At 43.0% G+C, this 26,983-nt stretch overlaps 2 protein-coding genes across 2 annotated transcripts in view; both read right to left on the bottom strand.

Annotated features, from left to right (window-relative positions):
• Nucleotides 1–1,063: 1,063 nt before the first annotated feature.
• Nucleotides 1,064–2,062, bottom strand: LOC306932011 (nudC domain-containing protein 3-like; the record flags this gene model as incomplete). Its single annotated transcript, XM_079513716.1, has 1 exon — nt 1,064–2,062. The coding sequence occupies one exon, from the start codon at nt 2,060–2,062 to the stop codon at nt 1,064–1,066; it is 999 nt and encodes a 332-aa protein (XP_079369842.1).
• Nucleotides 2,063–7,046: 4,984 nt separating this feature from the next.
• ngef (neuronal guanine nucleotide exchange factor) overlaps nt 7,047–26,983 on the bottom strand; it is a 36,077-nt gene continuing 16,140 nt past the window's right edge. Inside the window, exons 6-15 of the mRNA XM_079513717.1 lie at nt 24,461–24,621; nt 23,839–23,991; nt 14,467–14,596; nt 13,832–13,906; nt 13,604–13,693; nt 12,783–12,946; nt 10,806–10,964; nt 9,613–9,692; nt 8,595–8,699; nt 7,047–8,321 (exon numbers count right to left, since the gene is read on the bottom strand). Of these exons, the coding sequence (XP_079369843.1) occupies nt 8,083–8,321; nt 8,595–8,699; nt 9,613–9,692; nt 10,806–10,964; nt 12,783–12,946; nt 13,604–13,693; nt 13,832–13,906; nt 14,467–14,596; nt 23,839–23,991; nt 24,461–24,621 (1,356 nt within the window). The 3' untranslated portion in view covers nt 7,047–8,082. The remainder of the gene's footprint in view (nt 8,322–8,594; nt 8,700–9,612; nt 9,693–10,805; nt 10,965–12,782; nt 12,947–13,603; nt 13,694–13,831; nt 13,907–14,466; nt 14,597–23,838; nt 23,992–24,460; nt 24,622–26,983) is intronic.

The raw sequence follows: 26,983 nt of genomic DNA on the forward strand, positions 1-26,983 counted from the left end.
AGCCACTTTAATCCGTTCATAATTTTCAGGAGATAGTGACAGCTTTCAGGCTTCTGGACCAAAAGCCAGATTGGTAAAACTGCTCAATTTGAATGTTGTAGCAGTGCAGCCTGTGTGAGGGGAATGTTTTCCATTGTGAGACATTTTGAGCAAACAGGCCCTTCCTTAGATCATTGACATTTTCAATGACAGTTCATACAAAAACAGGTGTGCATTTCAAGAACTGCAAAACTGTTTGATTCCTGGCTAAGCGCTTCAAAAGGATTAACCATCAGTTCTTTCGTATCAACTGCCTTAGGCGGTCATTTTGAATTTAGCCATGGAGGCCGGTATAAGGTGTGCCTATGATGCGCTTGCGCCAACAACAAAAAAGCCATATTTTTGCTGCCAACGGACCCAGACTGCTCAGCTGAGTCGGTTCCCCCATTAGGTGCAACGCTGCAAAAAAAAAAAGTGAGGGGCTCTCTTATACATCTTATACATCATGTGATGTATTGCCATGCTTTTTGTTCTTGCTTAATGTACACGTTCTTGTGGGTCTGGAACTTCCGGGGACCCCCACACGGAGTTGCACCACTCACTTCACACGGGTGTGATTTTTGTTTCCATCCTCTAAAACGTAATCTTTGTAAAAAAAAAAAAATAGCTAACAAAAGAATTGGAAGACAGAATGCAGCATAATGTGCGGATATCACAGAGCAGACCAGCACATAGCCATCTCTTATCATTTACTCATCCTCCTTTTTTTTATATTTGTATTTATTTTTGCCATGTTGTTGGTCGTTAACACTATACAAATAAAACCTCTAAATATAAAAAAGCAGTTTCTTTTTCATTTTGTTTTCAGTTCAACCCCTCCTTCCTCTTCATCGCTCCTTTTCCTACGAGGTTAATGTATACATCCAAACAGGACATCTTGAATCCCAACATGCCTATTTTGGGGGGAAGCTCACGACACTTGCAGATCGGCTATTTTTGCCAAAGAGATTTGGTGCAGATGGGAGAAAAAATGCGGTCGAAGTACAGTTGCAATTGAGGTAATCTGCAATCTTCTTTCTGTAAACTAATCCAGTGTCTTTGTATTTTGGATGTTAAACATTGAGGGGTCAAACTGCTGCCCTTTAAATGGTGAATCTTGAGCATTCCAGCCCATCTGCAGCATCTCATGCACCTTCATTTCCTCGCTTGTTAGCTTCTTCTCAGGTTTGGGTTCGTCTATAGTAGCAAGCGCCTGTTCATCATCAACTGTGGCCACAGGGGGGAGCTCACAATTAATTTTGGTGATATCAATCTCCGGTTCTCCTTTCAGTAGTGCTTTCCACCACATCTCACCGCACTTACTGAGTGATAGAACAACGCAGCGCCCAGGTTCGAGGTTCCACATTGAGTCTTCGGCGTTAATCTTTTCCGTTAACTCTCCCTCCATCAGGACCGTCTCTTCTGCTCCGTCCCTCACACAGACACGTACACTGCTGGTCTGGATGCTAACCGCCACCTGTCTGCCCCTGACAACTGTTTCAGGAACATCTACACGTACGTCCACATCGTCATAGCCTTGAGACCAGCGGTATTTGTCCCTCACAGCCCCATTATAACTTTCTGGGTTAGACTGAAATAGCATCTGCTCATCCACTTCTGCTGAGTTGGTGCTGGCGGCTGCAGTTGTCTGGTCTCCCTGTTGCGATGACTGGCTAGGACCGCTGCTGGGGAGAACGCCAGAGGCTGGATCTGACACTGTGGAGGACTCCATGGTTGGCTGGGCATCCAATATCTCCTTCTGCTGCTGTGCACACTCAAGCTCTTGAGCTGCTGGGGGAGGAACAGCTCTGCTTTCCTTTTTTTTCAGCCCATTATTTCTGTCCTTCTCCGCAATCTTTTCAAATATCTTGAATTTCTTGAGGGCCACTTTCTCTGCCGCACCATTGGCACGGTGGAAGTAGTCGGTCTTGCGGTACAGGAACCCAAAATAGAGCTGCAGAAAATCCTGTACATTTCCAACATTCTGCAAGATGCCGAACAAAGCGTTGTCGTACATTTCTGTCTTTCCCAGGGGCGGCGCCATTGCAAGTTAGCACTCTATGTGGTATTTCAAAGAAATTATTAGGATTTGCTAAGTAATAATTCCTTTGCAAAATAGAACTACTAGCTGTTTAGCAATCGGTAGCTTGAAAAGAATGACAAAAAATTAAGCACTTTACCAGTTTAAGTAACAGTGACGCTGCCAGCAAGGTGTGACATAGCCTCTCAGCCAAAGCCATATATGGTTATAACATTCTGACCTCACATGTGATGTCAGAACGTAAATTGCCAGATTATAGTATGGGGGAAATGTAGGCACTTGGGAACACATGCCTCTGAGGGTATACAATACTGTTGACAGAGTACTTTAGGAGGTCAGTTTATGACATCAGTATAGTATGATCTCCATATATGAGCATAAAAGTAACATGTACAGATACAAGGATCTCCACATTTGGGTGTCGGGACTTGGGCGTCGTGTTTTGGGCCCAAATGTAGAACTAATTTCAAAGTAAAAACACAGGGGGACAGTTTAACTTTACTTAAGCAATATTACATGAGAGGGTGTGCTTTACCGCGATTATTGGCACAACAGTGATGTATACTATATGGGCAAAAATGTAGGGACTTGGGAACGCATGCCTCTGAGGGTATACAATACCCGTTGTACCTGTTGACAGAGTACTTCTACTTGCAGTACCTTTTTAAATGCGGTCAGGAACGAGATGAAGTCGAGTTCTGCAAGCATCACTGAAGTGAGAGAGGAGAGGGGAGGGGCTGAGGAGAACAGGAGGAATGCACACTGGGCAAAGTCACTCACTCACCACAAGGCAAGGGTACACAGTAGGGGCAGAGGCAGGCAGCACAGGAGCAGAGTGTGCACAATGTCGGATCGGCGATTCTGGTCAACCAGATCTCTAAATATGCCCATATATGGGCATAACGGTCGGATCGTCAGTTCTGGATTCGACCGACTTTGCAGTCCACTCCCACTGCAATTAGCACATAGTTTGAAGTTGATTTGTCAGATTGTTTTCAAGATACACTAAGTATAGATACACATGCTTGAAGAGATTTCCATCATTTATAAATAGATAGACTCAACTGGTGCCGAGTGGGCCCACCGGGCCCACCAGGATTGGACTGCCCTGGACTCCATATCTGGAAGTGCCTGACACGGAACTCCATATAAGAGCATAAAAGAGACACAGACAGATGTGTACAATGGGTTCCTGAATAGGCCGGGCACCAATCTAGTACCTATTATTTCTCCTTTTCCTTCCTTTTTTGAGGGACGATATACAGCTTTTGTCCTCACACGTCTCAATATTTGCCATTGACAATGAAAGGAGAAATTAGGTCAAATGTCCGTCAAATATGACGTAAATTTGTGGCAACACAAACATTAAATGCCATCGACAATGAAGGGAAAACTTACGTCATATATAGACGAGCAAATCTGCTAACCAATCACATAAATTCAGTTCAATGAAAGGGGTCTCATATTTGCCATTGACAATGAAAGGAGAAATTAGGTCAAATGTCCACCAAATATGACTTAAATTTGTGGCAACACAAACATTAAATGCCATCGACAATGAAGGGAGAATGTATCTGTATAATGATAAGAGAGCACCTCACTTCACACGGGCGTGATTATATATATTTTTTTGAGTGGTGCAAACCACTCCAACAACTGGCTTTGTACCCGTGTACCCGTGTTTGTTCGTATCAAAAAGACGAGCATGGTTGCTATGGTTAGTATGTGACGTCACTGACATAGCTGATCAGACTATATAAGACCTTGCACCACTCAGTTCACACGGGTGTGATTTTTTTATCAAATTGAAGGATTTCAAACGAGACAACTTGTATAGGTGTACAGCTTGTACAGCTGTTGAGGCGGCTTGTGTGAGGTGAGGCAACCCTGTCTCCCAAGCTAAATGTTATGTAGTAACGTTTCGGAGAAATTAAAAACGTTGGGGTGGAGTATGGACTAGTTAGTAGACAACTCGTCAGCCCAGAAAGATTACTGTAGGGAGGAAGATGCACATTTTGATGTGTCAAAGTTCCGAACCAGCAGTTGCATGTTAAATTAATAAAGATTGAGCAACTGTGAGGCAAATACTGCCTGAAATCTGTATAGCCTACAACAGTGATTCTCAACCTGTGGTACCACTGGTGGTACTTGAGACTGGTGGTACACAGAGGAGTCTCAACCTGTGGTACCACTGGTGGTACTTGAGACTGGTGGTACACAGAGGAGTCGCCCTCTGGTGGTACACAGAGGAGTCGCCCAAAAAAGGAGAAAAAAGACAACAGTGGAATGAAATATTTATATTACTAGTACTACACTTTTTTTTATTATTATTTTTAGTATTCACGTATTCAAGCAAATTGGTTGAAATAGGCTCTCCAGCCGTGCTGAAATGGGCATGACAGCCATTGACCTAGCCATTAATAGATTTGAGAACGGATTAATCCCATTAGAAATATCATGAGTTGTGCTGATTAGTGATTAGATTAGTTTTGTCAGAGCAGCAGCATTATTGGCTTATAGAATAAAACAAAATCAACAAGGAATACATTTAATTTCCTTCCTGTGTTAACTGTGCATGGCTGATAGGATGGGTCAGTCTACGCTCCTGTATTTTAACATCAGTTATTATGGTGGTGGTACTTGGAGAGACAGATATGTTCTGAGGTGGTACTTCGTTATAAAAAGGTTGAGAAGCACTGGCCTACAACATCCTTTACAAACAAGCTGCCACAGATGAGCACTGAGTCTGTACTTCTCCACAGTGCTGATACATGGCTGTGTCATTGCTGCTTGCCTGGATTCTCCTCTCTTCCGCACACACAAGATGTGACTGTCACTGTAGTTCTGCTTAAGTTTGCATTGCCATATATGGTGGCATGACGGAGTCACTGACGGACAGGTTTTGCAGGTTTTCATAGTAATCTTAGCCACAAAAATAGCAGCAAACAGCATACAAAATACGAAATATTATTGTTCCCTATCACAGGTAAACACTTGAGTGCAGGTGTAATCAGTTTCACGTGGACACATCAGCCATAGTGAGCTGTAGGCCTACTATTCATTCATCCTTCACCAAGCAGACAATCATAATATGCAAAATTCACAGATCATCAGACTTCCAATTGTAATCTGGAATCATTGGATGTTTCTTGGTCTTGCAACAGACATGCTCTTCGCGGCAATCCGACCGCAAGGCTGATCAGTGGCATGCTACAGCCAGCCCCCACTGTCTCCTTGCAGCTAGGTTTTACCACAGTCTGGAGCTTTGTGGGTTGCTCCTCAAGTAAGAAAGATAATTTAAACATTCTAATCTAAAGCATCATTAATCACCTTTTGACAACATACAGGTATAGCATTACAATTACAGTGTGACTGACTGGACCATAGCATGGGAAACCAGCCCTGTCCACTACTGTAGGCTAGTACATACACTTGCCTTAAATGTCCACTGTGGGGCAGCACTGCAGCAGTGTTTCAAAAAATGTCTTCAATAAATTAATCAACATTAAATATACTACTACTACAATAATAATAATAATAATAATAATGTATTATTAAAATATATTTAAGTACAGCAATACATGGCAATTTGAGGTCTTCTTTTCCTTTTGGCTTTTCCCTTCATGCAGGGCGGGGTCGTCACAGCGACTCATCTGCCTCCATCTCACCCTGTCCTCTGCCTTCTTTTCTCTCTTTCACTACATCCATAAATCTTCTCTTTGGTCTTCCTTTAGGCCTCCTACAACCTCAACATCCTTCTACCGATATACTCACTATCCCTCCTCTGTATGTGTCCAAACCATCTCAGTCTCAGTTTTCCACACTCTCCATTGCTCTGAAATGTAACGTTGACCCTAAGTACTTAAGAGTCCTCCACCTTCTTCACGTCTACTCCCTGTAACCTCACTGTTCCACTTGCGTTCTACTCATTCACACACATGTATCCTGTCTTGCTGCGGCTAACCTTCATTCCTCTCCTTTCCAGGGCATATCTCCACCTCTCTAGATTTCCATCTTCCTGCTCACTGCTCTCACTACAGATCACAATGTAATCTGCAAACATCATGGTCCAGGATTCCTGTATTAACCTAATCTGTCAGCCTGTCCTGTCACGAGAAGGGGCTCAGTGCAGACCCACTACCACCTTGAACTCCTCTGTTACACCCATAGCACACCTCACCACTGTCTTACAACTTCCATACAACTTACAACTTCCATGTCCTGCACCTCTACTTCTCTGTCATTCCAGACTTCCTCATACAATACCACAGTACTCTCTTGGCAGTCGGCACCCTATGCTCTCTCCAGATCTTCAAAGACACAATACAGCTCCCTCTGACCTTCTCTCTGTCAACATCCTCAAAGCAAATATTGCATCTGTAGTACTCTCTTCCTTGGCATGAAACCATACTGCTGCTCAGAAATGCTTACCTCTGCCCTTAGTCTAGCTTCCATACTCTTTCCCAAAACTTAACGAGGTACTCTTCTTTAATATTTCACCATGAAATTTTCACATACAAATTAAAAATATATATTTTTTAAATCCTCTGGTGAAACCCTGGTGAAATTCACCTGAACATCTGCCTGTATAAAAACACAGCGATGTGGGCAGGGAAACGCACCTACCTTCTATGATGTCATTGAGCATCATCGAACTACCCAAGGACCCACCCACCTCAGACATCAGCAACATTATGAAAATCACATTAACATAATCACCAGGGTTACATTTTATGTTGTTTAGATAGATGACATGTTTGATGTTTACCTGGCATCCTTTGTACTAAATTGTTTTACGCTGACCTTGCACTAAACATCTATATTGTCATGATAAATAATGCTGTGACACAATTCCATGAACCCTAGTTTACATACATCCTCAAGGCTCATAATATTGTCACTCAACTAGATTTAAAGATTCCAAGCAAATTACAAATACAATACAAATACATACAAATGTATAAATCATGCACATTTCTGATTCATTTTTATTAACAATAAATTAATCCTTACAAAATTAAATGAGACAATTATTCAGAAATTATTAGCTCATCACTTTGAACATCGAAGGCTTACAATGTACACATTTACACATACACAGGTTTCACTGCCATGCTTGTTCATTCTGCTGTCCCAGTTCCACTGTGCTGCCCTACATTTTGTGCACATGCAACAGGTGTGTGGCATGTTTTCTTGTGTTGAACTGGTTGCACAGGATTTGTCCCAGCTGTGTGTGCGTGTGTGTGTGTGTGTGTGTGTGTGTGTGTGTGTGTGTGTGTGTGTGTGTGTGTGTGTGTGTGTGTGTGTGTGTGTGTGTGTGCGCGTGCGTGAGTTGTGTATCAAAGTTGGCGTGGGATCCGGCCCCAAAAAACCATGTTCATCTTTCCCATTTCAGTTACACAACCTTGACCGTTGCATTACTTATTACTAAACAATTTATGATACATTCACCGTCTAATTTCCATTCAATGCCAGTATTTACTTACAAGGAGATTTACACGTCATTGCTCAAAGGGATTTGATTCTCAAGTAAAGCGCGTCATTCTTTATTATTTTATTTTTTTTCAGATACAATACACCCATGCAATTGAGGCGTGGTTACAGTACATTCACATGCTAATCTCCTCAAGAACCTTCATGGTTCTCTTCGGTTCCATCAAGCGTAGCTCCTTGCCTAACCGAGCTCCGTTGTACTTTCCATGAGACCATGACACAGACCACACTGGCCACACTGGCCGCACAGATTTTAATGGAAGTTCATTTGACATTAAGCATGCAGGTTTCAAGGAGCCAAATTCCTCAAGTTCTTTTCCGTCTATCCTCAAGTTCTTTTCGTCTATTCCGAGATGCCCGAGATTCCAGTCTCTGACAGACTCTGAAGAAATGCGAACAGAGTGATGTCACTGCACAATGACAGACTTGGTTCTCTGTGATCCCGGGGGGCCGGAGTCGTGCTATAATTCATTTTTGCCCTCAACGAATACGTCTCTTATTTATTTCTCATGTTGTATTCCTCCAACGCTTCACTCCACGTTCTCCACTTGATCTGTGAAAGTGCCAGTGTAACTGGAGGTCTTTGGGTTGCGGCTGGTCCCCCTGCCCATCCTGGCCCCAGTCGGAGCACCCCCGCCCTGGGCCAGGTGGATCCTCTGGACCTCCCTCAGGTTCTGAGCCCGAACCTCCTTGCTCTGAATCATCTCTACGACCCGGCAGGGGAACCAGCCCCTCTCCCCGTCGTGGAGCCTCTCGCCCATCATCCAGCCTGGAGGGAAAATGTTTGTTTTGTAATAATAATCAAAGTCTACAAAGTAACTAGTAACTGAAGTTTTTAAATACTGTAAATGTAGTGGAGTAAAAGTACAACATTTGGTTCTGAGATGTAGTGGAGTATAGAAGTAAAAGTGTTGGAAATTGGAAATACTCAAGTAGAGTACATATACCTCAGATTGTACTCAAGTAAGTAAATGTCCACCACTGTGTTTAAGTGGTTTAAGTTGTCAGTAATGAGATCCAAGCGTATACAGCGTGTACCCACCGTCATCTGTTTTCTCCAGGATATTCAGGATGTCAGCCATTTCAATGGAAAGTTCATCTGGTTCCTGAGATGAGTATGACTGGATGCACTGTACCTGTGGAGAGTCTGATAAACACCACACAATTAGCATTCAGAAGAGAATCAGAATAATCTTTTTTGTCACATCACAGTTTAAACCAGGTCAAAAGTGGGTGAAATTCGTTTTTATGCATATAGTTCCCATTGTGTTATGGGGGGGGGGGGGGGGGGGGGGTTAGGAGATCTAGGCAGTAGGCAAGAAAGAAAATTTAGAAGCTCGTTTCACACAAACAGCACACTCGTAGGGTCTCCCATAGCTAATTTACAATACAAGGGGTTTCCAGATATTTCCAAGCTTGTTTCACAAACGGCACAACTGTATACAGGGTCTCTCTTATCTTATTTACAAGCTGTACAACCAAGGGGTCTCTTTTCCACAAGAGAAAATACTGTGCACTATATATATATAAGGTGCAGGACGTTATTTCAAAGTGCCACATTATTCAAGGTGCAACATTGTTCAAGGTGCAGGTGGCCCAAGAAGACCTAAAGTCCAGGTCAACTATAGTCCCTGGTATAATCCACAGTAGGTTCAGGAAGAGCAAAAAGAAGGTCTAAGGCCAGCCTGTCATCAGGCCGCCGAGCAACACTCATGCCTTGCTCAGCGTCCTGATGGCAGACTCATTCCTTGCTCAGCGTCCTGATGGCTGTCGGGTGGAAACTGTTCCTTAGCCTGGTGGTGCTGCTCTTGATACTGCGGTGCCATGCGGTGGGCCCCTTTTCCCTTCCGCGGGCGCTAGGCACTTATATCTGCATATTATAGATACAATGACTGTGCCCCTTGTGTTCTTAAATATGTGATTTAAAAGAATATATATACATTTTAGTCAACTAAATCAACTGTAGATTTAGTATACTAAAATCGTGTGATATTTAGTTGACTAAAACCAGACTAACATTTCAGGTGACTAAATGTGAATTAAACACTAGTGTCTCTCACCTGGTTGATGGGCACTGGTCGACATAAAGCGTGTGCGTCGGTTGGGAGTGAGAGCACAAATCCACCGCAGCTTTTCGCTCCTGTCAATGTCAGACATTTGGGATTGATCAATACTAGCCAGTTATTGCAGGGATTTTCAACCATTTTCATATCAAGGTCCATTATTTATACAGAATTTGAGCCACAGACCACCATTTGATGAGATTTAACCTCTCATGCCAAAGACTTAAGACTATTTTGTTGTTGTTACGATTTTGTCCATGCTGTAATGTTGGTACCATTAGGAGAGACAACAGGCGTTGATCAAAATAACAATTCTTCTACATTCTCTGATAACAATTCTTCTACATTCTCTGATTGTGTAGACTTCTTGTAAATTAAGTAATGCAGATCTTTAACAATAATTTTACTCTTGAGAGCAAGGGTCCAATTGGTTACCAACTCTACATCATTTAGCTGGGGACGAACATGAAACCCCCTCAAGGCTCAAGGGCCACTGGTTGAGAACCACTGAGTTATTGACTTGTTGCTATAGGGTTGCCATTCTGCCAAATGTCCCTTGAAATACGTATCATCCCCTATTTGGAAACTTAAAGACGTGTCCCTTATTGAACTGATAAGGGACACACTTTGTTTATTATTTTATGGGGAATTAATGAACAAACAGAATGTACGATCGTGGAAGAAAAATAAATAATAATAATGAAAAAAATTGGAGCATGATCCACATTGATCCAGTGTGCATCTATTTTTATTTTTTTAATTAATCAATACTTCTTCCGAGTTCAAACAGCCCATATAGGTTACATAATATAATACAGGTTGTAACCGATCCACAAGCGCACAACACTTACGGATCGGTTATGCTGGGGTTCAAGTTAGAAGTTGAACAGAGGTTTAGAACAGTGGTTCTCAAAAATAGCAGATCTACAAGCTCAGATATACAAGCTTGTACAGTTTTGAAAAATCTTGAAAGTATCTACAAAAACGTTCAGATGGCGGGGTAAGGAGTCTGTGGCCAAATTCATATCATTTTGGGGGTCCTTGACACGAAAAGGTTTGAGAATTACAGATTTAAAATAATTTGTAGTGGTATACAAACACTAAACTTAATTTACAAGAAGTCTTTTTGCAGGTAGTTGGCAACCCTAGCTTGGCAGACTGAGGTGTGCTGTGTTGCTCCAGATACTCACATGCTGGTGGTCTTCAGCAAGTAACTGACGGGACGTTCTTCCTGGTTCTCCAGAAGCTTCAGATTGAAGACGTTTGCCAGCTGCTGGCCCTGGTCCTCCATGTCTTCAGTCCTCAACATGGCACGTGTGCACCAGTCAATAACCTGGAACTTCTCCCCGCTATTAAAGGAAGGGCAACAGGTAAGGAACAACCTCTGATATTTAAATACTACTCAATGTCTAAACAAAACATATCACTTTCCTTTTTCATATCATTATATGGAAATGACTGAGGATAAGTGATGTTTTGGATTAAAACAAAATGGTTTTTTTTAGCACTATAGTCTGATAGTAGGCTACTCATTGATAGTGTTTGTTCAATAGTCTCACCATCTCTCCACCTCTTTAATAAACAGAAGCCAATCAGGAAAGAGTGCCCATTTATTTATTTTTTATTTGAGTTGTATTTCCTGTGCAATTAAGTTCTTTCTCCTGATTGGATGAAATAAATATCCCGACCTGAAAATGCATTTTCTGCTTACTAAAGAACTGGAGATGGAGACAGGGACACTGCTGTTACTGAACAAATATTCTATGTCAATGAGTACTATCAGAATATGGAGCCATTTAACACTTACATTGTTAACAAAAATATCACTTATACCCTACCTTTAAAATGTAAAATGTAATGTAGGTTTAGAAAATGTGACCATACAGGTAGCAGAGTGGAATTGCACACAGTGATGAAATCACAAGTGGAGGAATCTTCTAGAAAGATGTACACTGTATTGCCAGTACTTGGAGTACAATATTGGCCAAGGCTTTATCCATTAGAAAAGGATTATAATCACATCTTTGATGTATTTACAAACTGAACTCTCTGGGCAACCAGTGACTTCCAGGAAAGTCTGTGTGGCAACTGAGGAAGGTCGTGACACTGGAGGGACAGCTGACCTCCAGAAAAGCAATACCCCCAGAGTCTCCCGAGAGGAGGGCAATGACAAGGACATGTGACACAGATGCAGAGAAGGCTCAAACAAACCAGTGAACCACCTAGCTTGACTCAAATACACCAGAGTAAGGCCAAGTGTGGACAAGGGACGGACGCATGCACACCGCACAGACAAACAGTCTGGTGAGACGTATGAGGATCCAAGGCAGGAAGCAAACCATAGTCCTAGAGATCCTCTTTTTTGGGGGTGGACCTCCTTCACACCTCTACACAGAACCGCTCAACTGAATGTTGGGATTTAGCTGTTCAAACAACTTTTTAAAAATATTTATAAAACATATTTATTGTTTTATTGGGATACATCACTGTCAGGATACGTCCCAGGTGCATCCATGCAATGTTTTTTAGTTATAGTTTAAGTTATTCTATTTATAGTGACTCATAGGAATAGACTATGTGACAACCAGGTATAGTCTGGTGACCACCGGAGAGACGGGTGACAGCCGGAATGTAGACGGCACCCAGGTGAGCAGTATGGGTTAGCGCCCCAGCCTGTGTCCTCCGTGAGGAGGAAGCCCAAGAAACCCTCGGTGAGGCCTTTAGGAGGGCCATTATAATCCACCAATCCTGAATGCTGGGAATCTGGTGCAACGCACAGGTCCTGGGCCTGGTGAGAGCAGGAGTGGACCTGGTGAGACGTAGGAGGGGCCCGGACAGGAGTCAACCCACAGAGCCTAGTCCTTCCACACGCCAGAATCCGGTTCTCCCAGTCCTGGCAGAGTAGTTCCGGAGCAACGGTTTGTGTGGCCCTGGTTTTTCCCTAATGTGACTGATTGAGGGTAGCTACTGGGACGTAAGTCGGGACTTGATCACCCCGGCTGGGCCACCTGAGTGAGGGGTATGATGTTCGAGAGACCCGAAACCCTGATGACCTTGGGATACATCACTGAGGATACGTCCCAACTTTTTTTCCTTTTTTTTAACAGGCTTGATTAACGTTTCCTCTTTGCAAATGAATTGGCGGCACATTTGGTTACCATGCCAACCTGGAGAGGCGCTTGGTGATGAGCAGCAGGTTGTTGAACAGGAACAGGTAGACTGGGTGGTAGAGCTTGCGGCTACGCATGGTTCGAGTGCTCTTGGGTCCGTTCATCTGCTGCACTTCACCCTTCCTCAGGAGCCAGCGGGAGTGAGAGATGATAGCCACGGACTGCAATGGTTAATAACAGACCACATAAGTTCAGTGTTAAAAGAAAAGGTTTGCTAGGATAATTGAATAATGTTCACAGATACATACCCAGATTCATATAATATATTATTCAGTCTATTACACTAATTACAGTACAGCAGTGGTTCCAAAACCTTTTAGCTCAAGACCCCAAAAAATAAAGTATGACTGAAAATAGCAGATACAAGCTCACAACGCGTCACTTGTAGATCAGCTATTTTCACTACCACCACCCAGTGTGCGGAGCTTCCCTTTATTTTTCTCATGTTCCCTTTGTGGCTCCAGCACCTCTCTTAAGTTTTTTCAGCGGATGAGCGGTGGTTCTTTTTACACTACCACCACCCACAAATGGGTACTTACTTACCCACTGTTTGGGAAACATTGCCGTATAGTAGCCTATATAATCACAGATATCCATAGATATTTGGCAAGTTGTCTTTTTTGAGCAGGTGCATATACTTAAACCATATACTGCAGATCGAGCCCAATGTTTAAAGGTTACATCTAGAACGTTTTATTCAGATAAGATGACTTTGATCTCTCTTGGCTGAGGACGTTACTTAAGTAATTATAGTTGCAACTTGCAAGCGAGATCCACTTTGTCCCTATGATTGTGACCGTATGAAATGTGTTGAATACCTTGGACTTAAATTCGAGTGTTTTGTCAATTGTGATGAGCTCCTCTGTGCGACTCATCTTCCTCACCCCCTCATTACACTCATACACAATCTGTTGTGGACAGAAATTCACACCATTAGGAAAGATTTAAATGAATCATACACTCAAAATTGCACTTATTGTAAGTACAGCACTTGAGTACATGTACAGTACTTAGTTACTCTCCACCACTGCTTGATGGCTATTTACCTTCTCCAATAGCTGATGTGCTTTGATTGCGTTGTGCTCCCTCTCAGAGTTCACCTCTACCTTTTTTAGGATGTTCTGTACAAAGAAAACACACATTTAAAAAAACAAACAAAAACACTTTGAACCTTGAGCATTATAAATGAACATTTTCAAAGTGGAAATATTTTATACTTTTTATATTTAAAAAAAAAGTGTTAAATCGCTCCACGAAGAAGCAGGGCAAAATTGGAGCATTGGGGCTGTGGCCCAGGGGCCCTTGACTCTCAGGGGCCCTTGGCTCTCAGGGGCCCTTCGGGGAAATTGGGTCAATTTAGGTCAAAAAGTTGATACAAATACGAAGAAACACGAAGATTTCACGCATGAGCGCTATGGGGGCCCCAAAGAAATTAGCGGCCCAGGGGCCCTCGTGGGGGTTGAAGTATCATGTTCACAGGTTGCACGTGCGCCACACATGTGAACATGATATGAACTGCCTCTTTGTGGGCTTCTAATTGGATGAAGTATCCCAACCTGAAAATGTATTTTCTGTTCACTAGAGCGACTCGCCACTTAGCCACTCGGCTACTGCCTCCTGTCATATGATGTTTGCCAAATTCCCCACGCATCACATTGAAAGGCTTCAGTACTGTACTCACCTGTACGAGTAGCTTGAGCCTGGTGATCCTCTGGAAGGGGAGGATGAGGAAGGAGGTGAAGGACAGACCTCGGACTCTAGGCTGGTTCTCCAGCGCAGCCATGGCCTCACGAAATGCCTGGTTTTCCTGTCTGGACAAAACACAGGAATGATCAGTGGAGATGCTCGGTTGTTTAACAGCAGAAAGCAGACGTGTCTTCTCAGGTATTTCTACTCTTTTGTGAAGGTTATAGGGTAGAGAGACTAGACTAGAGTATAGGAGTGGTGTGTGTGTGTGTGTGTGTGTGTGTGTGTGTGTGTGTGTGTGTGTGTGTGTGTGTGTGTGTGTGTGTGTGTGTGTGCGTGCGTGTGCGTGTGTGTGTGTGTGTTCCAAAAGCGATCCGAAGATGGCTGGAACATGCAAGTACAATTCAATTCAGCACCTTTAACAGACATCAGAGTCACAAATTAAAGCAAAACATGTCAACAATAAAACAAGAAGACGAAAAACAGAACAATCAGCATTTAACCAATCTGCTGGTGACAATCAATAAATCAATACAGGACTATGTTTTACAACACAAAATCTGGAATCACAAAGGGCTATGCAAATGAAGGCCTGTAAAAGGTGAGTGTTTAAAAGTTTATCTTTTTAAACAGGCCACAGTTTTTAGGTGGAAGCTAGGGGAGACATGGTTGTCACATTAACACAATGGGAAGATCTGATAGGCCTATTGTATTGCAATACTTACTGTATATTTTAAATCACAATACTCATGCCCCCCTATGTGTTCAAATGTGCACAGCATTGTAGTAAACAAAATCACACCTGTGTGAAGTGAGGGGCGCTCTTATCATTATACATCATCATACGTGTCATGTCATGAACAACTGAATTTATGTGATTGGATAGCCGGTTTGCTCATCTACATATGACGTACATTTTCCCTTCATTGTCAATGGCATTTATTGTTTGTGTTGCCACAAATTTACGTCATATTTGAGGCACATATGACCTAATTTCTCCTTTCATTGGCAATGGCAAATATGAGACGTGACGGGACAAAAGCTGTATATAGGAGGGGCTAGGGCCCCTAAAAAAAGTGAGCGGTGCCTTTTATCATGATGATGATGTATGATGATGATACTGTATACGGAATAAAAAGTTTATACAGAATAAATACATTTTGCCATTGACTTGGAAGACATAAACGTCACGGCCGCCGGCCGGGGGCACACAAAGAAACACGTTGGATCGTTTAGCACAGCAAAAACACACACAATCCCCACAACCACTGCTTTGCAATGTATTTGTCTGGCCACAAGGGGGACACCTCCACAAATGCTACAAGAGCCACCTAGCCTACCATGAAAGTTTACCATGAGAATAGCTCCCTCTGGGTTTTACGGTCTGCAATGTTGCTTGGGAGAAAGAGGAGGGGTGGGGTGACAATCGCCTTTGCTTTGTGACGTGCAGTCTGTAAATAATCTGCAGTGGAATGAGCAGCACTGAAAACCTCTTAAGAAGCCTTGGGTGAGAAAAATACGCACAACAAATACAGCAGCAGCAGCCAATGAAAGCAGCTGCTTCCGAGACAAACACAAGGCTACAACTACTGTAGTCACTAGGTATGAGAGGCGAGCTGACAATCCTGATATGACTATGTGAAGTGGTGTGACACAACGTTCTAGGTCAGAATGTCAGACAGTTTCAGACTTGGAGTATCTGATGACGGTATGTGGAGGTCATGGAGTTTCCTCTCCTGTGTTGTAGGGGACACAAAGCCCTGTAACACCTTGCAGCACCTCACATGATCAGAGTGGACCGTGGACCTGCAATGATGTTGATTTTATGACATTATGATTGTGTTTCTGGCAGGTGTCGAGGTCAAGTCAATAGCCTGTATTCAAACGTTTACTCGAGTCAAATTGGCATCAAAAACAGTCGATCTACAAGCTCATGCACAACATGTCGCATTGTGAGCTTGTAGAACAACTATTTAGAATAGCGAAATTCTAAAGGACTTAATGTATGTTTTGTTTTTTGCGACCGAAGGTCGCAGTTAACTATATGGAATCGTGCATTTCCTGTCAGTGTGTTGTTTGGTTGGTTGGTCACCCCAGGTGAGAGAGCACGTGACATCATCCGGGATGGAGATCCCTGATGTCATCAATATTAAGCCCATATATGGAGATCCCTGATGTCATCAATATTAAGCCCATATATGGAGATCCATGATGTCATCAACATCAATATTGGCGAGCAACTCTACATCTGACCTCAAACCCTTAGATCTCCATATATGGAGCTGACCTGTTCTGATATAGCCTGGCTAATAAGCCAGACTCAAATCACACTGTCGTGTGGTATTTGAGTCTGGAGATGCTGTGTATGGATCTTGTTTCCCGGGGGGCGGGTTCAAACATTTTCTCTTTGACGCAATTGGTCAGAGCTACTGTCAGTCAAAGGTCTCAAGCATTGAACGTCACTGTACCAAAGCCCGCCCATATTGCATACCGTGTCCCGATTGGCCACACCAGTTCTCTGGTGTAGGAAATGGGCGTACAATTGAGCCTCTCCAGACCGTAATCCGCCGGCAGGCAATTTTTTTTTTGCCAACGGCTGATTCGGTCTGGCTTATTAGCCAGGCTAGTTCTGATATTCCATAAGTTGATCCCTCCCCATCCATCCTTCCTCTTTGATGTCTCCCTTTTGACTGATACCTGTCCATTTAAACTCTAGGCGGGCCTGCCCCAAAGTCAAGACACGCTCCATATATGGCCAGTAGCCCAGTACAGAATTCATTCCATATGTTGATCTGACCCCCCCATTGCAGTCTGCTGGCAACCAGGTGTCTTACTGGTAACTAGAAAAAGTGTCCCTTGGGGCACAGGTCTCCACCAGGGTAGGTCAGGTTGTGGCCTCCTGGTGGCGCTATAATAAGCCAATGTGAAAAGGGTGCCATTTCTTCTTACGCCATTGATGGATGATTTGAGGCATTTTGTTCCAAAAATGTGTTTTGCAAAAATCCACCTGTTGGTGGCGCTATAACAGGCCAATGTGAAAAGGGTGGGATATATCCCTCAGCCTAGTAGGAACGTCTGTGAAAGATTTCACGTAAATTGAACGCTGCGTTCATGATTTTTTTGTTTAAAACGGGCCAATCCTGTAAACTTTGAAAGCCAATGTTAGCCAATCAGGATGGAATATGAAAAATCGGACAGATCTGTGTTGAGCACATGACTATAGAGATACTGTGTAACGATTTGCAGGATTTTTGGACAAAATATGGAGCAGTAATATAAAAAAATGGGTTTTACAAAAGTCGGCCTCCAGGTGGCGCTATAACAGGCCATTGTGAAAAGGGTGGGATATATTCCTCAGCCTAGTAGGAACGTCTGTGAAAGATTTCACATAAATTGCATGCTGCGTTCATGATTTGAGGCTTTTTGTTCAAAACGGGCCAATCCTGTAAACTTTGAAAGCCAATGTTAGCCAATCAGGATGGAATATGAAATATCGGACAGATCTGTCTTGAGCACATGACTATACAGATAGTGTGAAACGATTTGCAGGATTTTTGGACAAAATATGGAGGAGTAATATCAAAAAATTTGTTTTACAAAAGTCGGCCTCCTGGTGGCGCTATAACAGGCCGTTCTGGAAAACTTGGGGCAGAGGTTTATCATTGGCATGATCTAGGGAGTGTGTGTGCAAAGTTTGGCATCGACCGGGTTAACGGTGCCAGATATTAGCTGTACACAGATGGACGGACACAATCACACACACGGACGGACGGAGTACAAAACATACTCTCTCCCCATTCTTTCGGCCTGTTGGAGACAATTATCTAAATCTGCAAAGTAACTTGTAACTAAAGTTACAAATTAATGTAGTATAGTACGTAAATGTACAGCCTCTGAGTTGTGGATACTTTCCACCACTGATTTCTGGAATTGCCACTGCTACACCAAAGCAGTAATTAACTAGAAAAAGTGCCCTTCTGGGCACAGGTCTCCACCAGGAGGATAGGACTGTGTGAGATGTTTGGCAACATGTTTAGGAGTAATATAAACATGTTTGCCTTTGATGGCAATTGGATGATTTGAGGCATTTTGTTCCAAAAATGTGTTTTGCAAAAATCAACCTGTTGGTGGCGCTATAACAGGCCAATGTGAAAAGGGTGGGATATATTCCTCAGCCTAGTAGGAAAATGTGTGAAAGATTTCACGTAAATTGCATGCTGCGTTCATGATTTCAGGCTTTTGTTCAAAACGGGGCAATCTTGCAAACTGTGAAAGCCAATTATAGCCAATTAGGATGGAATATGAAATATGGGACAGATCCGACTTGAGCACATGACCATAGAGATACTCTGTAACGATTTGTGAGATTTTTGGATAGAATCTGGAGGAGTAATATCAAAAAATGTGTTTTACAAAAGTCGGCCTCCTGGTGGCGCTATAAAAGGCAGATGCGGAAAATGCAGGTCAAAGGTTTGTCCTTGGCCTCTAGGGAGTGTGCATGCAACGTTTCACGCAGATCGGTGCAGTTTTAGGTAAAACATGTTAAAAGCTGCCTCATGGTGGCGCTATAACAGGCCGTTCTGGAAAATGTGGGGCAGAGGTTCATCGTTGGCATCCAGGGAGTGTGTGTGCAAAGTTTGGCATCGACCGGGTTAACGGTGCCAGAGATTAGCTGGTAACGGACGGACGGAAGGACACACACACACACGGACGGACACACACACACACGGACGGAGTGCAAAACATACTCTCTCCCCATGCCTTCGGCCTGGTGGAGACAATTAGAAAAAGTGCCCTTCTGGGCACAGGTCTCCACCAGGAGGATAGGACTGTGTGAGATTTTTGGCAAAATGTTTAGGAGTAATATAAACATGTTTTTTTGTTTGTTAGTTTTTGCCTGGTGGCGCTATAACAGGCCAATGAGAAAAAGGTTCCTCAGCCTAGTAAGAACATGTGTGAAAGATTTCACGTAAATTGCATGCTGCGTTCATGATTTGAGGCTTTTGTTCAAAACGGGGGAATCTTGCAAACTGTGAAAGCCAATTATAGCCAATTAGGATGGAATATGAAATATCGGACAGATCCGACTTGAGCACATGCCCATAGAGATACTGTGTAACGATTTGTGAGATTTTTGGACAGAATCTGGAGGAGTAATATAAAAAAATGTGTTTTACAAAGGTCGGCCTCCTGGTGGCGCTATAAAAGGCAGATGCGGAAAATGCAGGTCAAAGATTTGTCCTTGGCCTCTAGGGAGTGTGCATGCAACGTTTCACGCAGATCGGTGCAGTTTTAGGTAAATGTGAAAAGCTGCCTCATGGTCATGGTGGCGCTATAACAGGCCGTTCTGGAAAATGTGGGGCAGAGGTTCATCGTTGGCATCCAGGGAGTGTGTGTGCAAAGTTTGGCATCGACCGGGTTAACGGTGCCGGAGATTAGCTGGTAACGGACGGACGGAAGGACGGACGGACACACACACGGACGGAGTGCAAAACATACTCTCTCCCCATGCCTTCGGCCTGGTGGAGACAATTAGCTAACTACAAGCCTGATTTATCCATAGAGTTATAAAGGATAGAGGGAGGACCGGAGCGACAGTCCCGCCCTCTGCTATGCATTTCAATGGAAGTTGCTCAGTGGCGTTTTGAAGCACCCAGAAGACTGCCGGAAGTACCATTTGCGCTCGCCGCAAAATGCACGTGCACACGCCTCGTGCACGTGCATTTTCGCAAATTTTCACGTGGAAAAGTGGCTTTTACTTTCCCTCTCCACACGCATGAGCAAACTGACACAGGCAATTAACCAGGATAAGGCGCCGATACTGTGATACAGCATATTTATTAGGCCTAGTAACAGAAATCTGTTATTATTATTTTTCCCCTCCTGTCCGAGGGGGGGCTGTGCCTGGGGCGAGGGGGTGCTCCAGCCCCCTCAGCACCCCTACTTCCCTCAGCCATGGTCAGGGTTGACGCATGTTACGCACATGACGTCACTGAACGTCCGTCCACCTCCATGAACGTGCTGCAGTTCCACTTTTGGACAGTAGGTAGTGGCAGCTTCAACATTGGCCAGCCCTTCTGGGGGCTTGGATTTATCGTATGACAGTGTCATACTAAAAATTGCCAATCTACAAGCTCACAATGCGAGCGTGCAACACATCATAGCCGGATGGAGAATAAATCAACGGTGCAGAGAAAAATAGTGGTAGTATGAATTACCCTGTGCACATAAGTGTACACACACACACACCTTAAAATATTATTGCTCACACACGTACAGCCAATTCCATATACACCCATTGCTGCTTTTTGTCATATTTCCCAGAGCTTACGGGCGGGGTTGACATTTAATTTTTCCTTTGCGTCTGTCCCTTAGTCCGTGGGAATGTCACTGTGTGTCACTCAGGTATGTGGTAGTGATGACGGCGGACTCAGGCTACATTCATCATCACCAACCACACCTTGCACATCACAGCCATCCAAATCAACAGCTAACCTGTTCTGTGCTCAAAATACAGACTTACAAAAACATTGGCGGGCTAAAACAAAACACTCACACAGAGCGACAAATGAGGGGATGAAAGATCATCACTATTATGTCACTTTTTCTGTCTCTCCCTATTCTGCTCTCTCTCTCTCTCTCTCTCTCTCTCTCTCTCTCTCTCTCTCTCTCTCTCTTCCTCTCCCTCCCTCTCTCTCTCTCTCTCTCTCTCTCTCTCTCTCTCTCTCTCTCTCTTTCTCTCTCTCTCTCTCTTTCTGTTTATGGAGAACATAGAGTTGTCATAAGCATTTAGACAGCTGAAGATCACCGGATGGTTATTCAAAGGAAAGTTGTGACATCGTGTATTCAGTGTAGCGTGTAGGCTTCCCTCTCAGTTGATGGACAGCCACTTTGGGTTCTGCTGAAGCCCCCTGTCCTAATAAGCCAAGTTAGTATAGGTCAGACTGGCTTATTGTCAGCATCAGCCAAGAAACGAGGATGTCTACCTCCCTTTAAAAGGCACTGGACCCTCTGTTAAATGGCTTGCTGAGGTGGAGCTGTGTCACACCTACCATCAGCTCCAAGCACGTCTTGGCCACCCAGGGTGATATGCGCTGTCTGAGTTGGCGGTACTCAGGAAACCCCAGAACCTTGTGATGCCAAGGCAAGCACTCTACCGACTGAACTCTCCTGCACTAATGAGCCAAAGCTGCAGACATACCGGATTTAGAGTCATACGGTGCGCTTAAACCAAGACCTAACCATACAAAGAAGATGGAATCCCCAGGCACAAGACCCTTCATGTGATGCTACCAGTGCATGGATAGGCATAGGCACAGGTTCACATGACAACAGAAGCATGATGTCAAAAGTATAGAAAGGAGAAAACAGCAACCACATCGCCAACCACTCCCTTAGCCTTACAGCCAAAATATAATTATAATCAAAATAAACCGCAAACCTGTTCTGTGCTGAAAGTACAGACTAACATTGATGGACAAAAGTTGGTAAAAGTTCGTTATGTTTGAATTAGGCTGATTTTAATAGGCAGTGTTGAAACTGATGTCAAAATGCTCTCGCTCTGACTCTCACACAATCCTGTGAGTTGTTCATGTCAGGAACACCTGATGAGGCGGTATAGTATAGCATGTCTAATTGTAATCATAATTACATTAGCCGGTTGAAATGCAAAAGCAAACATTTGCAAGCTGTTTTGTAAATTGTGAGTTTGTGACACATGATTGTGACAATGAATTAACAGGCAGACTTTGTGATAATTCTTAAATTATATGGTATCCTGACAAAATGATCGATGCCATAAAAATTCTATATACAAACACCATCATTCCCCATCCTTGCTAGCTCCAAGGCGACACACTTGCCCCGTTTCTATTTATTATTGTTGTTGATTATGATCTTCGTATGTCAGTTAATACTATCAATGATAAGGGCTACCAACTAAACCCTAGGAGAAGCTCGTCATCCTGCTAAATACCTAACCGATACTGACTTCGCTGATGACATCACGCTTATCAGTCAATCATTGGAGTATACACTCAGGCTCTCCTTCAGTCTCTTGAGCAGGCCTCTAACTGTGTTGGTCTTTATCTCAACGAGACAAAAACTGAATACGTGAATATATGCAAATCCAACAATAACCACGTTATCAAAACACTTAACAACACTCCTCTGAAACAGGTTGATGACTACAATTATTTGGGTTCATATATATATCTTCTTCCCAAAAGGACTTTCAAACTAGAAAGGGTATGGCCTGGTCAGCCTGCAATGACATGCATAATATCTGGTCGTCCCAGCTTAGTAAGAGGTTCAAAGTAAAAAATATTTAGGACGACCGTCGAGCCGATTCTACTCTATGGCTCCGAGACATGGACACTATCAAAGAAAATGGAGAAACGGCTGGATGGCACTTACACCCGCCATCTAATGAGAGCACAAAATCTCTCTTGGAAGAGCCACCCATCGACTAATCTAATATACGGCAACCTTGCCTGTGTTTCTTCACTAGTCCGATCGAGAAGAACACAGTTTGCTGGCCACTGCTACAGAGCTGAATCCCCTGGAATCCTGCCTCAAAGCAGACCAGAGGTAGAAAACTGTCGTTCCCTGATGTCATCGCTAGGGACACATGCATCAGTAAGCAGGAACGGGGGATGGCAATGAAGGACCGGTAAGTCTGGCATTGTGAAATCCATGATCTCGACCGCGGTCGAAAAATGATGATGATTGTGATAATTTATAGAGAAATTAGTTCAGATGATTTAGGCCTACTTGCAGATATTAGTGGGAGAGTTGCGGTGACTCTTGCACATACATTTCAAAGTTGCAATGCATTATGCTATTTTTGTACTATTATCTGTTGTACTTTGTGTGTCCAATGTATAAAGAACATAGCATTTGTACATTCAAAGAATGTTTTACCTAAACTATAGTAACTAGTAACTACGGTTTTCAAATAAATATAGTGGAGTAAAAGTACAATATTTGGATCCAAGATGCAGTGGAGTAGAAGAAAAGTATTGGAATTTGGAAATTGTAAATACTCAAGTAAACTACAAATATGTCAAAATAAATTAAGTACAGTACTTAAGTAAATTACTTTCCACATTTGCATTTATGAATAGCGCTACAAGGTGACAGGTAGCTGATTTGTATAGATCTACTCTAAGTTCATTACAGTACGAGTAGTACCAGTAATATAGTATAGTATAGTATAGTATAGTTGCACGGCTCAGTTCACACAGGTGTGATTTTTAGGATGTGTGTGTGTGTGTGTGTGTGTGTGTGTGTGTGTGTGTGTGTGTGTGTGTGTGTGTGTGTGTGTGTGTGTGTGTGTGTGTGCGTACTCCGTAAAAGGGATACCCACAATATTCGCCGGTATGTCTTCTCCTGGTATCCCTGGTTGATGACATAAGCGATGAAGACGTTGAAGTGATTGTTGGCATGGTATTGGACGATGTCACACACGTCCGAAATCTGGATGGACTGCTCTATTCTGTTCTCCAGATCCATCAGGAACCTAATACAACATTTAAGCATCATTTAATCTGGGAGTTCGGGGGAGCTTGTAGTTTGGCTATTTTCAAATGGCCAAAATGTATATAGGGTGTACATAATATAATATTTGCCTCTGAGATGTAGTGGAGTATACAGTAAGTAAAAGTACTGAAAATTGGAAATACTAAAGTTAAAAAATAAATAAAAAAGTACAGTACTTTAGTAAATGTACTTAGTTACTTTACACCACACTGGAAACAAGATTGAACTGGCACAGTATTTTAACCACTTTAACCCCAAACAGTGCTTCCCACCAATGGGCCCCTGGCCACAGTCTTATTCTTCCCGGGGTCCCCCAGGGCTCTATAGTCGATACTCTAGTATTTATCTCAACACTAAATCTCTTTGCATAAAATAGCCGATATACAAGCTCACAAGTGGTTCAAGTGGTGAATAAGAGTCAGATGAAAGGTAAAGCGCAAGGTTCCTACCTTTCACTGGCCTTCATTACATCCTCAATGTTGGAGAACAGGAAGTGCATGTCCGATTGGTTGAGGGTGTTGACCAAAACAGGGTTACGCAGGAAGTGGGTCTCCAGAACCTCCAGGCTCTTGTAGTAGGATGCCTCGGAGCTCACCAGCTCAAACATGGCCTGAAAGAGAGAATGGTAGGAAACATCATTTGTTTTGTTTTTTACTGGAAAGCAGTAATCACTGACCTGCTCCACTTCCTCCCCACTCATTATAACAGGCCTAAAGATGGACACCGTGCCCTCTGCTCCTATTCTATACCTCCCAAACACAACTATGTGGTCTTAGATACAGTATGTGATATGTTTGATGTGCTGGGAGTAGGAGGGTCTGGAAACATCCTACAGGCAACAAAGGCAATGTTATCAGCATACTTTATGAGAGAGAACTCTTTGTTGTCGTATTGTAACTCATTTGTGTATTAGAGAGAATAGAAGAGGACCCCTGTGGAATGCCAGTATTCAGACAAGGCAGTCAGAAAAGGTATTATTAATACAGACACATGCTTATTTAGTGAGGATGTGACAGCGTGACATGTGACAGTTACACTCCTCCCACTCTGTCCCACTCCCACTGCTTGCCTTCTATCTTTGGTTTCTGTTTCAGGTGCCTGGTAGGCGGAGTGTAACTGCTTTTGGACCGGTTCTACCCATTTCAACCTACAGTATGCACGGATACCTTCGTACTGAACCTCTCGGCGATACAGCGGAGGGTGAGGTTCCAGTTCCAGATGGGACTAGACACTCACCACTACTGCAATGTATGCTTGAAAGATCAGTAGTTTCCAAATTGCATAGTGATCACGTTCCTTAAAAGGTTAAATATGAGCGATCCTAAAGCGTAATCCATTCATTCAGCAGCATAGCTTTGGTTTCCCCTAGCACCGACAAGTAGCAAGTAACTACTACTACTTCATGTAGTGGCTGATTGATTGATTGATTGAAAAATGTATTAACAGTTTGCAGAATTACAGTACATTTCAAGCACAAACTCAATACAAAGGCTGTTAACTGTGAGTGGACGACCCAATTAAGCATTACACTTGTTTCCAATAGGGTTCACAATGTTCAATTCATCAAAAACATTTAGAGACGTACAAATAGACACTTCTATATAGACAAAGGACAGAACAGGAATTCATCATAAAGGAGGTAAAAAGGGAAAAGAAACATATACAGTGAGGGAAAAAAAGGGGTGGGCGGTGGGGGGGATTCACGGCTCTTCAAAATACAGCCGTGTACTATGGTATTGGTTACTCAATATAGTTTTATTTTTAAGTTCATACTGGTAAGTTCCTTTCTTTCTCTTATTCACAGTTGGCAAAGAAAAAACAAAACAAATTCATTCCGTTCTCAATAAATCAATTCATTAATTAATGCATTTAATTGCACAATGCCGAGCAAAATGATTGAACCAAATGCCTACATATCTGTAACTATGAGAGTATACAAATATATATGTAGTAAACAACTGGGCAGTCCTTTCACAAGGAAGGGGGAAGGACTAGGACAGGTGGGTGGTCATAGGAGAAGGTGGAGGGACTGGATCAGGTGGGTGGTGGTGCTAAGATGAAATCCAGGTATAATTAATGAACTGGTGCGCGTGTCTACATAAAAACACAATTTTAACAATTGCTATACACTTTTATGAGAACATTCTTCCTCCTTAATAATAATAGCTGATGATATGCTTAACGGCCACGCTACACCAGGCTTTTCTCGCGCGCTTTCTCCCGCGCGTGCGTTTAATTTAGGTCCAGTCCTATTTTAAAAAACGCACGCACGGGCCGCGCGTTTAGGGTAAACGCGCGAGAAAAGCCTGGTGTAGTTTGGCCGTTAGGGGGGGGATCACGGCACCCCAACTTTAATTGATCATGATTAATCACCATCCGTAATTGTGCCCGAAATATGCCAATTTTCTCTGCATATTTTTGTGGTAACCGAAAGAAGAACCTGTGTCTAAGAAGTCCATTTAGTTGACAAGACACAACAGTGTGGGTGCTCCCAGTCTCAATCGATTCCAAACATTTTATTTCATACATACAAGACAAAACAATGTCTTGTATGTGTGCGCACACATAGGCCTGCCTGAGCCATAGCATTTGAAACTAAATAGAATGAAACAGCATTTGTGGAATGTATGTGTCGCAAGCAAGACTTTTAAATGAATTGGGTGAGTCACGTCAGGTGTTTATACTCAAAACATCATGCTGTATCCCCAAGAGACACTAGTAGACAACTACTGTAACTATTTCTGACTTTTAAGGATAATTCATACTTTGGATATTCACTGCCGTTGTAGTTTAACACGTTCTATGGTTATAGCTTCCTTGCAGCTGGTTAGATTACAGTATATGGTTAGAAACACCTGGATGGGGTCCCTGTTAGTGCGAGCACAAGGACCCAGGTTCGATGGGTTATTCTAGCCAAGTCATTTTCAGTGGAAGCACACATTCATGCCCGAAATGTATTGCTGTGTGACAGG

This window comes from Electrona antarctica (assembly GCF_951216825.1).
Source record: "Electrona antarctica genome assembly, chromosome: 11".
NCBI classification, from domain to species: domain Eukaryota; kingdom Metazoa; phylum Chordata; class Actinopteri; order Myctophiformes; family Myctophidae; genus Electrona; species Electrona antarctica.